This window comes from Pteronotus mesoamericanus, unplaced genomic scaffold, assembly GCF_021234165.1.
Source record: "Pteronotus mesoamericanus isolate MK-2021 breed Mesoamerican mustached bat unplaced genomic scaffold, CSHL_Meso_final scaffold_705, whole genome shotgun sequence".
NCBI lineage: Eukaryota > Metazoa > Chordata > Mammalia > Chiroptera > Mormoopidae > Pteronotus > Pteronotus mesoamericanus.
The window spans coordinates 10,222,739-10,237,066 of record NW_026555326.1 but is presented as its reverse complement, the minus strand read 5'-3'; the positions used below and the strand labels follow the sequence as shown (position 1 = coordinate 10,237,066).

General features: G+C 46.8%; 1 protein-coding gene across 1 annotated transcript in view; it reads left to right on the top strand.

Moving 5' to 3' along the window:
* The window catches only part of KIRREL1 (kirre like nephrin family adhesion molecule 1), a 79,447-nt gene that overhangs the window by 50,518 nt on the left and 14,601 nt on the right, over positions 1-14,328 (top strand). The window contains exons 2-3 of the mRNA XM_054563113.1: positions 11,763-11,998; positions 13,858-14,007. Of these exons, the coding sequence (XP_054419088.1) occupies positions 11,767-11,998; positions 13,858-14,007 (382 nt within the window). The 5' untranslated portion in view covers positions 11,763-11,766. The remainder of the gene's footprint in view (positions 1-11,762; positions 11,999-13,857; positions 14,008-14,328) is intronic.

Genomic DNA, 14,328 nt, shown 5'->3' with positions numbered 1-14,328 from the left:
GTATTTATTAAGTATCTATTGTGCACAAAGCACTTTTGTACTAGTAAATTTGGAAGATCCACAACTAAGATACACCTGTTGCCTCAAGGAGTCTACAATCTAGTCATGTGAAAAAGCAGCCAGAATACAATGTAGCTGCAAACTAAACTACCGGTCTAAATAAAACAACACTATCTCATTGAAGTTTCATGATTAATTGCCATAGGATAAAAGTTTTGCTTATATCTTTGACTTCCATCCTAGACCGTTTTTGAACTGTTCTTTTCCTTGCAGATTCTCTATTCAGAATTCCTTCCTTTAAACTTTGGTATTGCAAATCATTTCAGTCCACCTCAAATGAACTGTTACAAATTGATTATTTGATAAATGTGCATCCAGAGTAAGAAGAAGATATATGCAGTATGTGAATAGAATTTTTAAAGTGCCATAATTGAAAAGGATCTTAAATATTTCTCAGAATCCTCTGGAACGTTGTTGACAGATAGTCATCCACCCTTGTCTTGAACACCTTTAGTGATAGGAACTCACTGCCACATACTATTACAAAGTTCTTATATGAATAAAGAGGAAAATCTGCTACCTTAGGAGCCACAGTTATTAATGTCTGTCCTGAGGGCCTGTATATGAAGGCTCAGCAATGGGGCTTGGGGATACACCTGTGTTAAAGGCTTGTAGCATATCTGCCAAGTCAGCCTCTCTCAGGGATACTAGTGGAGAGCCAGTGCCTATTTAAAAAACATCCTTCAGAGCCCCATGCCTTCCTGCATTGGTTGCTCACCTGGCTCACAGAGTCAGATAGGCCATCTTTCAAGTGCTAGAGAATCTGCAGTTACCTGTGATGAAGGGCTTCTGGCTTTGGAAGGAGATTTCTAACACCTGGATCTGTGGTCTTTTGGGGGGAAGGGATTGTGAGGAGGTGTAGAAAATAATAAAGTTCATTTGACTTAGAAATAGAGAAGTGTCCTTAATTAAGAGTTCCAATCTGGTATCAGAAGACCTTGATTTCCTTCTGACACTTTTGGTTTCAGTGTAAAGGAGAAAATGCCCTTCTTACTTCTGCCCCACCCCTCACTTTTCTGTATTTCTCAGAGTTAAGGTTGTTTATTCTGGAGCTGTTTCTAAAAGTTCCAGGAGACCTTTTTGGAGAGGGTCTGGGGACCAGCCTGCATTTCTTCCTGTGAGGTAAGCCTACTGAGGGGACTCTCAGGTTGTACTCTGAAGCCATATTCCTAACAGTGGTAACTAAGAATGTTAAAGCAACCAGAGGGTGGCTTTCAGAGCAGAACTTGAACTTTTCTGTATGAGGCCTTTGCCTATCTGCCTGGGAGAGGAGAGAGAGGATGGGTTAATGTAGGAGGAGGAAATGGGGTTAGGCCTCAGGACAATTTTTTTGTTTGCCCTGGAAGGGCAGGGTAGCAAAGAAGAGGGGTGACTCATTGATCTCTCTCTTGGAGGGCACCCTACTGCCTGGGGCAAAAATTAGCTAGTCCCTTGAGGACCCCTGTGGGAGGGAGGCAAGTGGTAGGAGCTACTTGGGACAGTCTTTGTCTGGAGAGATGAGAACCCTGCCTTAGCTGCCTTTGGAATTACCTCAGATACAACCCATCTGTCTCTCCTTTGCTAATCCTATCAAAAATCTCTTCCATTTCTTAAGGATTTCACTCCTTTTCTTTGATTTAAATGCTCCAGACCTTCAGATGAGGCCTGAGGGTGATTATCTGCTCCAGACCTCCCCTCCCATTTTACTGAATAGCCTCCAGGCCTCTGTTGCACTCCTCCTAACCTTCTCCAATTTCTTTTCTCTCCTGCCCTTCTCATTTTTCTCTCCCAGATGGTCTTATTTACCTTTTTTTTTTTTTTCCAGTATCTATCTCCCCAGGCCTCTCCTCCATAATTTCTCTTTAAGTGCCCCTTTTACCTCCCTTCTTTTAGTGGAGGATTTCCAGGTACATTCCCTACCTACCCCTCATCTTACCCCCAACATCCACATAGGATGAGGAGGGTTTGGGGTATACCCTGCTCCTGGAGAAGGGAACCTTTTGTAATTGAGAGGCTGACTCAGACGCCACCAGGAATTTGGAGACATGCCTACTTCAGATATCTCTCTCCTTAGGTGATCCTCAGTTTCTTCAAAATGAATGTGTTGAGTTGGTGATCAAGGTCTTTTCCAGCTCTAACCCAGATTCTCTTTCTAATTTAATTTTTTTCTCTTTTCCTTTCCCGTCTCTCATTCTCTGTCTCTTATGCCAGTGTCACTTTAGCTCTTTCCTCCTTCCTACCTTACCTTAAAAGTTTCTTATAGCCTATTTCTCATTCTTCCTGCCACTGTCTTCACCTACTTTGCTCTCAAGTTTCTGTCTGTGATTCTCTCTTCCCATCCTTTTCTCTGTGGTATTCTCATTTTGTCTTTGCACATTGGGCCATCTCTTTCAGTATCCTGTCTCAGCTTCCCGCTCTATGGACTTGGGAACTGCTGGCATTTGGGCATCTCCTCTGTTTGCTTCTTTAGGTTGGGCGAAGGGGGGGCAGCAAGATCATCTCCTTCCTCTCCTTCCTTTTCACCCAGCTCCTGATGCCTTATTTCATTCATCTCTTCCAGCCTTCTCTGGCTTTGTGACTGTCCTAGCTTTTGTTCTCTCTTCTTCCCTCTCTCTGTCTTTTGCTCTCTTTCCCCTTATCCTTTGTTTCCTGTCTGAGCTAAAGTCCTTGCTAGCCACATGCCTACTCTCCTGCACCACACTTCTCTTGCCCACTGAAGCCAGAATGAAATTCAGTTTTTCAACAAAGCCATCCATCATTCCTGCCACCCCCTTTCTGCTCCCTCCTGTCATCCCTGCTGTATATCAGTACCACTTGGGCTCACAATACTGTTTTCCTTCCCATAAAACATTCTCAGGGTCCTCTGCCATAGCCAATTTACATAGGCTTGCCAGATCAGGTCTAGCTCAAGTGCCTTGAACTGGCTGGGTAAGAGGGGGCTAGAGTTCCAAATGGGGAGAGGGGAAGGGAAGTGGAGTGTTTTCAGCTACACCTGACAGTCCCTTTTAGTTTGTGAGCTTAGGGTTCTTGTGAGTGGGTGTGGCCTGACAAGTCACTTCAGAGACCCAGGATTGCTTCATGTCTATCTTCTTTTTTCTCATCACAAACCAAGAAAAAGGAGGAGTTCTTTACTCCACATCAGAGTTCCTTACAGGGAAAACAAAGAATGGCCTTTCTTTTCCTATGCTAGATATTACACATCATCTGGGTCCTCTCAACCACTCTCAGGGCCACAAACCCACAGACCACCCCTACACCCTTTTGGGAGGAAATGCCAAGATGGCCTCAGATATAACAACTCTTCCTTACAATTTGAAAGGATAAGGGGTACAGGCTGAGTCCTTAGGCATGTCAGCAAGATTTGGCTGAGGTCCCAGAAGAGCAGGAAAGGCCCTTGGGGGCCAAGTAATTTAGCTCGCTCTAGAGTTTAAGGAAGCTGAAACCCAGAGAAGTGAAGTGACCTCCTAAAAGTCACACAGCTGGTTGGTGGCAGAGCCAGGACCAAAAAGCCCACACTTCCTGACTTAGGCCTAAACTACTCTGTCCCCAGCAGGCAGTATTAGGCCAGTTTCCCTTGCCTCTTTCAGGATTGTGTTTCTGCCTCTTTTGGTGACTAACCTACTGGCCAAAACCAATAAACTCATATACCTGTCACTGTAATACTAGCCAGGCCCTGTGGCCAGCCTTTATAGCCAGGCCTCTTACTCAAATGCAAGAAAACCAGGCCAGATTGTGGCCACTTGTAAAATCCCATCTGGTCTCTGGACAGATTCCCCTTTGGCTGTCCCTACAATACCCCCACCTTGGAGATAGACATTAGCGTAGCTTGGCCAAGCAGGAAGAGAGGACGGAGGAAAAACAGGTTCTTCAACTAATGAGTTCAGCTCTCTGGGATGAGAAAGGACCAAAAATGGGAAGGTGGTAAAGACCATGGGTCAGTTGAGTCAAGGCATTAGAGGCCCCTACTCTTTCACTGAGTCATCTTTACTTCAAATAGTGAAAGTGCTTTGATAACATAAATGCTGATGAGCACAGAGTGAGGGTGATAATAATCTGTGAATGTTTGGAAACTTGTCCTTGGGCAATGAAGTCGCATCACATTTTGACATTTTCAGGCTGGGCTCTGTATGAAGCAAAATCATCAGTCAGCTCGGCAGGCCTGGTACTTCCCTCCTGGGAGCCTCTGAGTCTAAGGGTCATAGTGAGCCTACAAACCTCCTTCGCTGTCTGCCTCCATGGGCTAGAATTTCTTTATTTCTTTCCTATCTGTCTTCACTGTGCCCTGCCCCAGCCAGCACTCTCTCCACACCCTCCCTCTCTTTTTCACTTCCTCCCTTCCTCTCCACCTTCTGTCCTCTATCAAAAGTGCAAACCTCCCTTTCTTCTTTCCTTTTCTCTTTGCTGGCCCCACACAGAGAATTGCAATCCTCTTTTCTTGGTGAGGGGATCCAGTGGGAAGTAGCCTCTCTTGGTGTTGTAGTTTTCATAGAACAGGAAAAGAATGGTTAGAGTTGGAAGGGGAAAAAAATCAGGCGTTGGGGGAGTGGGGAGAACAAAGATGTGAGAGCAAAGAGAGGGAGGAATAGTGTAGTGTGAGAAGATTTAGTTCCATCTGAAAGCTGTCGGTGTGTATCAAAGGCTTCCTTTGAAGCAGCAGCATCTGGAGTGGAGAGCGTGGGGACTGCTTCAGCCCAGGGGGTTCATTACTGCTCCTTTGATAAATCCTGGGAGACAGGACCTGGCCTCCACCTTCCCCTTCTCCTGTAGTCTGACTTCCTTGGCTTCTCATCTGCTTGGCCCCACTCTGTCTCTGATTCCTGACAGACCTGGCAGGCAGGGCTCTGGGAACATCACTGCCAGGGCATATGTACTAAGACATGAACACAGACAGATGCCCATGGGGTGAAGAAACCTGTACTTTAATGTAAAGATGCTGAAGTGGGGTGTGTGTATGTGCGCATATGCACACACAACAGCAAAGTGTGTGCTTGTGTGTTATGGTTCATGTGTGCTCACAAAAAGTAAACAATGCATGTCTGAAATTCTATAAGCATTTCCAGCCTCTTTATGGTAGGTTTTAGAGGTCACTTAATAGTTCTCAGTCAAAAATGGTATTTGACTCCTCTGTCTTCACCAGGCCTTTCTATGGAAGCCTGGTTCCAGCCCCAGGGATAGGCTCAATGGGGACAGGAGATACATTCACACACAGAGACTGGGACAGTTGGCCTCTCCTGGCCTAACTCTGGACCCCAGTGCTGTGCCAAAGATGGAAGAGGGAGTTGGAGAACAAAGCTGAAAGGGCATGTTACCTCAGGAACATCTGGGTTGAGGAGGAGAAATGGTATGCTAGAGAAGAAGTGTCTTGAATAAGAGGACAGTATCAAAGGAAGATAGGAAGGCCCAGGGAACAGGTTTGGATAATGGCCAGAGTCTGAGCTAAGAGGTCCCAGGAGGTGGTAAGAGGTAGGAAGATAGTAATAGCCAGACTTACGATGGCATTACAAAGGGAACAGATGTCCTGGCCACTTGTTTTGCTTACTGGCTTCAATACTGACCAGCTGGTATGATTGGAGGAAAGGTGCTTCTCTCTCTGAGCCTTAGATCCTTTATATTTTTAATTTTATTAATATTTTATTATATTTTTTCCATTACCATTTATCTCCCCTATATCCTCTTTCACCTCCACCCACCCTTTGCCCCTTGCATCTGAGCCTTAGGTTGTTCTTAGAAATAATAATGGGCCTCATTAGGTTGTTGGGTACATTAAGTGAATTAGTCTCAGGGACTTAAAGGTTGGCATTTTGCTAATCATCAAAACCTCCTGGATGCTGTTATGGTTTTTCCAGCCTTGGGAACCAGTTCCCCTTCATTCAGGGGCATTTACATCCAGCCTTCTCCCATGGTTTGTGGCATGATGTGGGGCATGTCCTGCATAAGGCACTGGCCAGCCCCAGATCTGAGGAACACTATTCTCCCAAGACGTAAACAGGGTTGAGATGGAGCCTGAGGTATAAAGTGAAGAGTAGAAGTAGTAGATGGGTGCAGCGTTTAGAGGCACCAGAAATTCTCTGAGGTGGGGGCCATGAGTCCATTTCATTCAGAAGATTCTTGGGTATTCCTTAGTGTGGCACAGTGAGAAGAGCAGGGACAATCTATGCAGGCTAAAAACCTAAGTTTATTTCCATCTCTGCCACTTAATGTCTGTACCTTAAGCACCCTGGAACCATTTCCGTTTTCTACAAAATGGAGATATGAACCACCACTGGTAGTGGATTTCAGTGTTAAAAATGGTGCCTAGCACATAGTTGGCATCTCATACTTGGGAGTCGTTATAATATTAAGGAACATTGCTGGAATTGAAGGGACAAGAAAGGTAAATAAAAGTGTCCCTGTTCTCCAGGACCTTCCAGGGGAGTGGGAGACACAGAAATGTACACAGAAGTAACTTTTAATCCAAGGCAGGCTAAGATAAGTGCTATAACCAGAAGCCGAAACAATATGGAGAAATAATAGGGGACAGAACTATGCCAAGTTGAAAGCCAGAGGAGTTTTGAGTTATGGAGTGAAGTAGTGAGGGTTATGGAGTGAAGTAGTGAGGGTGGAAGAGTTAACCAAAAGGAAGGAGATATGGGAAAGAGGCTGAGGGGAAGCTGGTGGAGAGTTGGGGTTTCTGTAAGAAGCACAGAGCTCCCCATCAAGACCGCCTGCTCCTGATTTCTCCCCAGGGTTCCTCTGTGTTCCTCTTGCCCTCCCCACCCTGTTCACCTTTTACCTGCTCAAAAACCCTGGCTGAGCCTCCTAGGAATTTCCTGTCCTGGAAGCAACTGTTTGGGTGGGGGAGGGTACCTGGCCTCTGAGAGCCCCCTACCAGCCCAAGGTAACTGTCTGAACTGAGACAACTCTAAAAGAAGGAGCAGAAGATGGGGCCTGACTCCCAGGGAGACCCACACACTCAATACATACCTCCTTGCCCTGTGCTTTTTGTCTTTCCTGTGATTCTATTTCTCAGCCATCCTCAGCCTTCTTCTTTTCTGCCTCCAGGCCTGGGTCCCCTTGACTCCAAAGGTGGGGCTTTTCCTGGTGCTTTTCTCTTTAGGTCTTCTTTTCCTTTCCTGGCCTTTCTAGCCAAAATCTCTTCTTCCTTTCTTGCTATTTCTTCAATCTCATTTTTCTCTTTAATTCTCCTGCTCTCCCTCTACCTGTCTTTAGTCTGGATTTCTTATTGTCCTTTGTGCCTTCCACTGGGTCTGTGTAAGTCTTTGTGCTCCTGCACCTGTATATAGCAGGTTTGTTATGCTTCGTCCCTATGCCCTTCATTTTCCTTCTTCTCCAGGCTGTCTCTTCAAGATTATTGCCTCCATTCTCCTGTCTCCAGATAAATTGCTTCAACCAGGCCTAAGGAGCTCACCACATCTATGATGGTATCTGAAGAGAGGAAGGGAATAGGATCAAGGCAAGTGGGAATTCTTTTAAAAACACATGCAGATTCACCCTCACCCTAGACTGGAGCTGCCAGGTGAGCAAGGCCATTTATTTGACACTGTTTTCCTGTTCTGTCTGTGGCCAGACCTTTTCTGGTTCTCCTCCTACCTGGCTCCTGGGCTCCACATCACCATCCCACAGTCAGGTATTTCTCTGCATTTCTGTTTGGTGCTGCTTTTATTTCCTGGAAATGGGGTATGGCCAGAAGAATGTAACTGAAACTTTGCCCCCAATTCCCATGAAGGCTCTGCTCTGTGTCAAGAATGATGGAAGACCAGGTATATGGTCTCAGAATTGTGTGTATCCTTGTTAGCTACTGTTACTGGTTCTTGGTGCCTTCTTGACACTCAAAGACACACTCAGTGCCCCCTTTTTGTTTGTAATGCCATGAGGACATCTTTGCCCTTCCTTTTGTGCCCTGTACTATGCCTGTACCTCATTGCTCACTTGCTAGGCTTTTTCCCCAGCAATCTCCATATTTTCTCATTACCACCCCCATCATTGCATCAGAAGCTTCCAGCGTTCTGTTTCTCCCACCTAGTCCAAGCCTACTTCCTCTTTCAGGGAGGCTCCCAGGACTGACTCCAAGCCCTATCCCAGCACTCTTCTTCCTTTCACTGCAGGGAGAATTCCGTCATGCCCCTCCAGTCTTCTGCCCTGTCTCTGCCTTTGCTGGAGTCTGAGCATGGCCTGGGGGAGTGAGTACTCTGCCTTCTTTCCTTGTTTCAAAGGCAGGACTTTGCTCAATCAACAGACTTACTCAGAACACCTGCTGTGTGCCTGGCAGCCTGGCCCTGTACTAGGTGATAGAGCTGGAGCTCTGAAAAACACAGTCCAGATGACAAGGATTCCCCCAGGGCAGGGATGAGGGTAGACAGTGCAGTGTGGACCTTCTGTAGCTGAGGTGAGAAGTGAGTAAACTGAGCTTTGAGGGCATGCAGGCCAGTCATGGAAGACTTCAAAAAGGAGGTAACTACTTGAATCCCAAAGGAGGGAGAGAAAATAGTATCCAATCCAGGGAAAGACCTGACCAAGGGCATGAAGAGGTAACAAAACCATGGAGCATGCAGAGAGGAGAGAATGGGGCTTGTGGCTTTCTCCTAATCATGAACCAAGTCGGGACAATCCATGGGCATCTGGACTCTGTCTCAGATACTATCTTGGCTGCAGGGGCTGTTTTGGAGCCAGGAAACATTGCCTGTGACATTTGCAGGCTTAGGATCTAGTCTACCTTTCCCTCGAATTACATTCCTTATACCCTTCATTTTCCTTCCTCTCCGGACTCTCTCTTCAGGATTATTGCCTCCAATCTCCTGTCTCCAGATAAATTGCATCAATCAGACCTAAACAAAGAGGGCATTTTACTTCAGAATCTCCAGGAGGAGAGATATTTTCTTTGTCATGTCGCTGCTCAGGTTCCTGGAAGTCCCTCTACTTATTTAACTGCCCAGGGAAGATAAGGGTCCTAGCTAACATTTAGTGTGCACATGCAAAGGAATGCACCAAATATGTTGTAAGTCTCATCCCATTCGATTTTCACAACACTCTGGGAGGTAAGCATTGCGTCCCTCAGTTTACCAATAAGGGAAATGAGGCTTAGAGAGTAAATGACTTGACCTAGGTCACATGGTTAGGAAGTGGGAAAGGCACTATAGACACCTGATTCCTAAACTTGTGCTTAAAAGAGAATTTTGCAGTTCTTAGTCCAGATTTGTCATTGTATAGGTGAGCAAACAGAGTCCAGATGGGGGAGTGGCAGGCCCAAGGTCATACCACTTCTGCCTCTGGCAAGATCTTCATGTCTGACTCTGACCCAAGGGCTTTCCACTGACTCTGTCCTGCTGCAGGGCCAGCTGCCTCCTTGCTTCAGTGGACAAGGACCCAGCTTCCCACTGCTCTCCAGAGACTTCACTAGGAAACCAGGGTGTCCAAGCCCCAAGCAGGAAAGCTGTGAATATAAATTTAATCTCTGATCCAAGGCTCCCAGGCTACCCAAATCTGAAGCCCTTGACTTGGGCTCTGGAGACAATAGGAAGGAGAAACATGAGTGTAGAGAGTTTGCAGCATGAAGCTATACTAGAGAAATATGCAATGATATGAATAAATTTGAATAATAATGAGGCAATGCCAGAATTAATAATACCGGCTGCTCACCTGACCCACCCTTCTCTTGCAAATATACGGGTGAGCCTATACCTTTGCTTCTTTAGAAGACATGGATGGACAGTCAAGTCAGCAGAGTTGGGGAGCTGCTCATAACAGAGTGTGGGGGGAAACCCAATTTCTAACTTCCTGATCCCCTGCAGACCCAAAGAGCTAGATTTGCATACTTAACCAAAAGAGGCTTCCTCTATGTTTTCAATCATGCTGTCCATCAGTCCAGTTCTGGTCCAGTCCCCTCTCCCTTTGTCCGTTTATGTGCAGCAACCAATGCAGATGTCAAATGCGCAGGGAAATTCAGAGGAAAGAGAGAGTGTGGCCCTGGCCTTGAGCAGAGGTTCTCATTCTGGAGGCACAGATAGGGCATTCACCCCATCCACCAGCTGCCCTGTACCCCACGACAAACAAAAGCATGAACACAGATTCTGATAGCTTGGGATGGGAAATCCCATGGATAAACCTGTGACAGAAGGGCTGAGTGATGGGATAAGCAATGTTTGTTCAAGGCGCTAAGGGACCAATCTAGGAAGACTTCCTGGAGGAAAGGAATGTGGAGCAGGTTTGAAAAAAGGGAGAAATGAAACTGGAGGAGGAAAAAGAAGAAGGAATGACACAGCAAGGGTCCTGTCTCTGATAACTTAGAGGGATGTCTTGGAATGGGGAGGCACAGGTTCTGTTTGCTTACTTACAGAGTAATGGAAAATCAGAGAGATGAAAAACATAGTTTGGAAACAGTTGAATTTGGGATGGTGGTCTCAGCAAAGACTTGAGAGCTGAAGAGGAAAAGAAGGGGAAGGAGTCCCCTGAGTTCTGGAAAAACTTGATTTTGTTTCCAGTGGTATGAAAGGTTGGGGACATGGGTTGGGTACCCAGACCTCTCTCTTAGCCATCCCACAGCTCCTCCATTTCCTGTCCTCTTCCCCGCAGCCCTGCACAGGAATCTGAGGCACCGCTTCTGGAGCTTTGCACCTTTCCCAGACCTGCCCAGCACTGGGCTAAGCAGAGTGACTGGAGTGGGCAGTGGGAGTGTTGGGGGAGAAGAAACCGCCATCCAATTCCCTGCTCCATTTAGGCTCCACAATTAAAGGCAATTATTCTGCAGTGCTCTATCAAATGGTCTTGGCTGAGTTGCCAGTCAGGCAGCCTTGTGTAGCTTCCCACAGTTCAGGAGGCTGAGCATGTGCTGGGTATCCTTATATGTGCACTCATGCTCCTAGTGCGTGGGAGCCAGGGCTAAACATATAGAACAGGGCAAGTGTGCCATGAAGTAGGATCACAGCCACTTGGTTTTGGATACACAGCCACTCAGGAAGCTTATATACACACCTGCCCCATAGAAACTGCCCTTATGCACTCGCTGGATACATTCATAGGGAACTGTACCTGGTATAGTTGCGCATGTGTGTTACTTCACATTGGCTCATACAAAACATGTCCAAGTAGGGGCTCAATGGTATATTGATGTTCCAAGGATTGAGGGGGACAGCAGCATCATGAGCAGCATTTGTTATGGACTTCCTGGAAGGGAGGAATGTGCTTTATGCCTGCTTTGCTCCAGCCTCTCTCCTGCCCCCTGCCCAGACAATGACTACTCAGAGGCCTTTTAACATCAGAGTACTTATTTAACTTATTTAACTGATACTTAAACCTTTTAATATTAGAGTACTTATTTTTTATTAATTCAACAAGGCTTTATTAGCACAGTGGAAGCAAACTGACATAGGTGTGAGGGTGAGAGGGTGGTGGTAGAGGAAGAGCCCAGGACCTGGAGTACTGAGGTTCAGGTTTGAACCCCCAGCTCTGCCCTGAACTCACTGTGTGTCCTTGGGTAACTTAGTCATCTCCTCAGTGTCCTCATCTGTAAAGTAAGAGGGTTCAATTAGCCCAATCTCTAAGGCCTTTACATAACTTTGTACCGCTTTATATGATTGCTGAGTACTTTGGTTCCTGAAACCATTCCTGTGGGCCATGGAGGGAGAAAGAATTAAGGGTGAGCATGTGATGTCTTGCAAGGAAGGTGCTGGGGCTGAGGTAGGGCAGAGACTAGAGGATTCACCTGCCCAGCCTTCATCTCTCTCCAGCCTGATGCCAGGTGGGAGCAGGAGTCTAGGGTGGAGCCCCACTCCTCATGCATCTCCTTACCCAGTGCCAGCTTTGGCTTTGCCAGGGACCCAGACTCGCTTCAGCCAGGAGCCAGCTGACCAGACTGTGGTGGCCGGACAGCGGGCCGTGCTCCCCTGCGTACTGCTCAACTACTCGGGAATTGTGCAATGGACCAAGGACGGGCTGGCGCTGGGCATGGGCCAAGGACTCAAAGGTGAGTGGGGCCACCCACCTAGCCCAAGATCCAGACTATCCAGTTTTTTGGCCCATCACCCCCCTCCATTCTCCAAAATAGACTCCTGGACTTAGCATCCCTTCTCTGTGCTCCAGGCTCTTCTGAGTGGGTCAGGCTCTCTTTCTCTCCTCCAGAGCTGTCTCCATTGCTTTCCAAACCCTGCAGTTCTGTGTTTCCTCCTGTGTACTGGCTCAAGAAAGACAATGAGAAGCCAGAGAGATCAAAGGAAACCAAGAGATATTTATGTCAAAGAGCTTCAGATAGACAGACAGACACCACGAGACCTGCTGCAGGAAGAAAGAGGTAAAGCAGGAGGTGCTGGGAGAGAGTTTCCTGCAGAGCAAGAGAGAAACAGGCAACTTTTATGTCAGGCTGGCTTTTTTCCAGCCGGTCTCCTACCCCCCTGCCCAGGCAATGTCTGCTCAGAGGCCAAAAACTCATTTTGATATCAGCCTGGGCACTTATTTATTTATTTATTTATTTATTTATTTATTCAACAAGCTTTTATTAAGCTCTATGGAACCAGTGCTGAAGCAAATATAATGTCAGTAAAAAACAAACCAACAAACAAACAACCTCCCCCCAAAAACAAAACAAAACCAATCTGTATTCCAAAGCAAGTAAGGATTCTTTTGGAAAGGCTGTTTTGCAGAGTAGAGGAATCTAGTCACCTGGTGCTAATCCTGCTCTGCCACTACCAGCTGGGTGACCTTAGAAAGTCACTTCACCTCTCTGGGCCTTAGTTTACTACTGTATAAAATAGTATAATAGTCACAACCCTGCCTGCCTTCTAAGTGCTTTTGTGAGTTTTGAACCAAATGAGAGAATAGACTTTGTGAAAACACATTGTTCACTGTAAAGCAGATAAGTATGGGAGGGACTGTATATTTTTATACTTATTGTCCAAAAAGTTGAGATTATTTGCTGTGGGTGTCATGTATTAATACAGGTGGGTGAAATTTGTCTGTATAGAGCAATCTGTGAAAAGGAAAGAGATGGGTCTGGTGGATCTATTGATGATAGAAAGGGAAAGAAGCTGAGAGAGAGAGAGGGAAAGAGAGATCAATATGGAGAAGAATCAATAACTTCTGAACAGATGGAGATAATGGGAGGGAGCTGGTGGTGGGGAAGGAGAGAGAGGGGAGGGCAGGAGAGTGTGAAAGGTTGGGCAGGAACAAGGGATACTGAATTGCATAGGGTCAGATTCTCTGAGGCCCATCTACCATAGCCACAGCTTCTTCAGGGAACAGGAGATCTCTGGTTTAGGGGCTCTTTCAGGGAGCTAGCAGGACACTGCCTTATCCATTTCTCCCTTGGCAAGTTAAGAGTAAGACCTTGGCCTTCTTGAACTTTCCTCTGACCCCAGTGAGCTCATGTCTATGCTGCAACGCCCTATATTACCTAGTGCTGTGCATCTTCCCATCTCTTCCTCTCCTTTCACTCTCTTGTCACCTTTATTTTTTTCCCCCCTTTTCTATTATGATACATTTTTCTTCAAACTGCTTTGGAGATTTCATCTGCTCCTGATCATCCCCTATATCTGCTCTCACACCTTTCCCCAACCTCCCATCCGCACCCTGTCCCCTCCTCCTCCTGCTTTATGGTTCCTAGCCTCACTGTGGAATTTTATGACATCACAGTGTCCACATCTGGGACTTCATCCTTATCAACTGGGATGGGATCCCAAGAGAGGGCAGAGGGTGGAGTGTTGGCCTGGAATGGGATGTGATCCCTGATGTGGGGGGATGAGAGGTGGGCAGAGAATATGCCCAGTCATTCAGGCTGGCTCCCAGGTTGGAATGGGGCTCACGCTGGGCTCCCCCTTTCTGTTCCTGCAGCATGGCCGCGGTACCGGGTCATTGGCTCTGCAGACGCCGGGCAGTACAACCTGGAGATCACTGACGCCGAGCTCTCTGATGATGCCTCTTATGAATGTCAGGCCACCGAGGCTGCCCTGCGCTCCAGGCGGGCGAAACTCACCGTGCTCAGTAATAGCCCTCAACATCCCTCCATGCCCTCGGCCCACTCTTCTCTCTTTCCCTTGGCATCCTGGAAGTCCCTCCTGTTCTCCAATTACCTCTTTCATTTTTCACTTCTCACTCTCTGTTCCTGGCCTCGTGCCTGTCCCCACTGTCCCTGTATCTCCCTAGCTTTCCCTCCGCAACTCCTTCTTATAACTTCTTCTAAAGCCAGGTTCAAATTATAGGAAGCAAAATGGGGATGTGGACAGCTACTGGTGGATGTGTGAGGTCTGGCATCCTGTGCCCAGGCTGTTCAAGGATTGGGCTCTGCCTTCTGAATATAAGGCT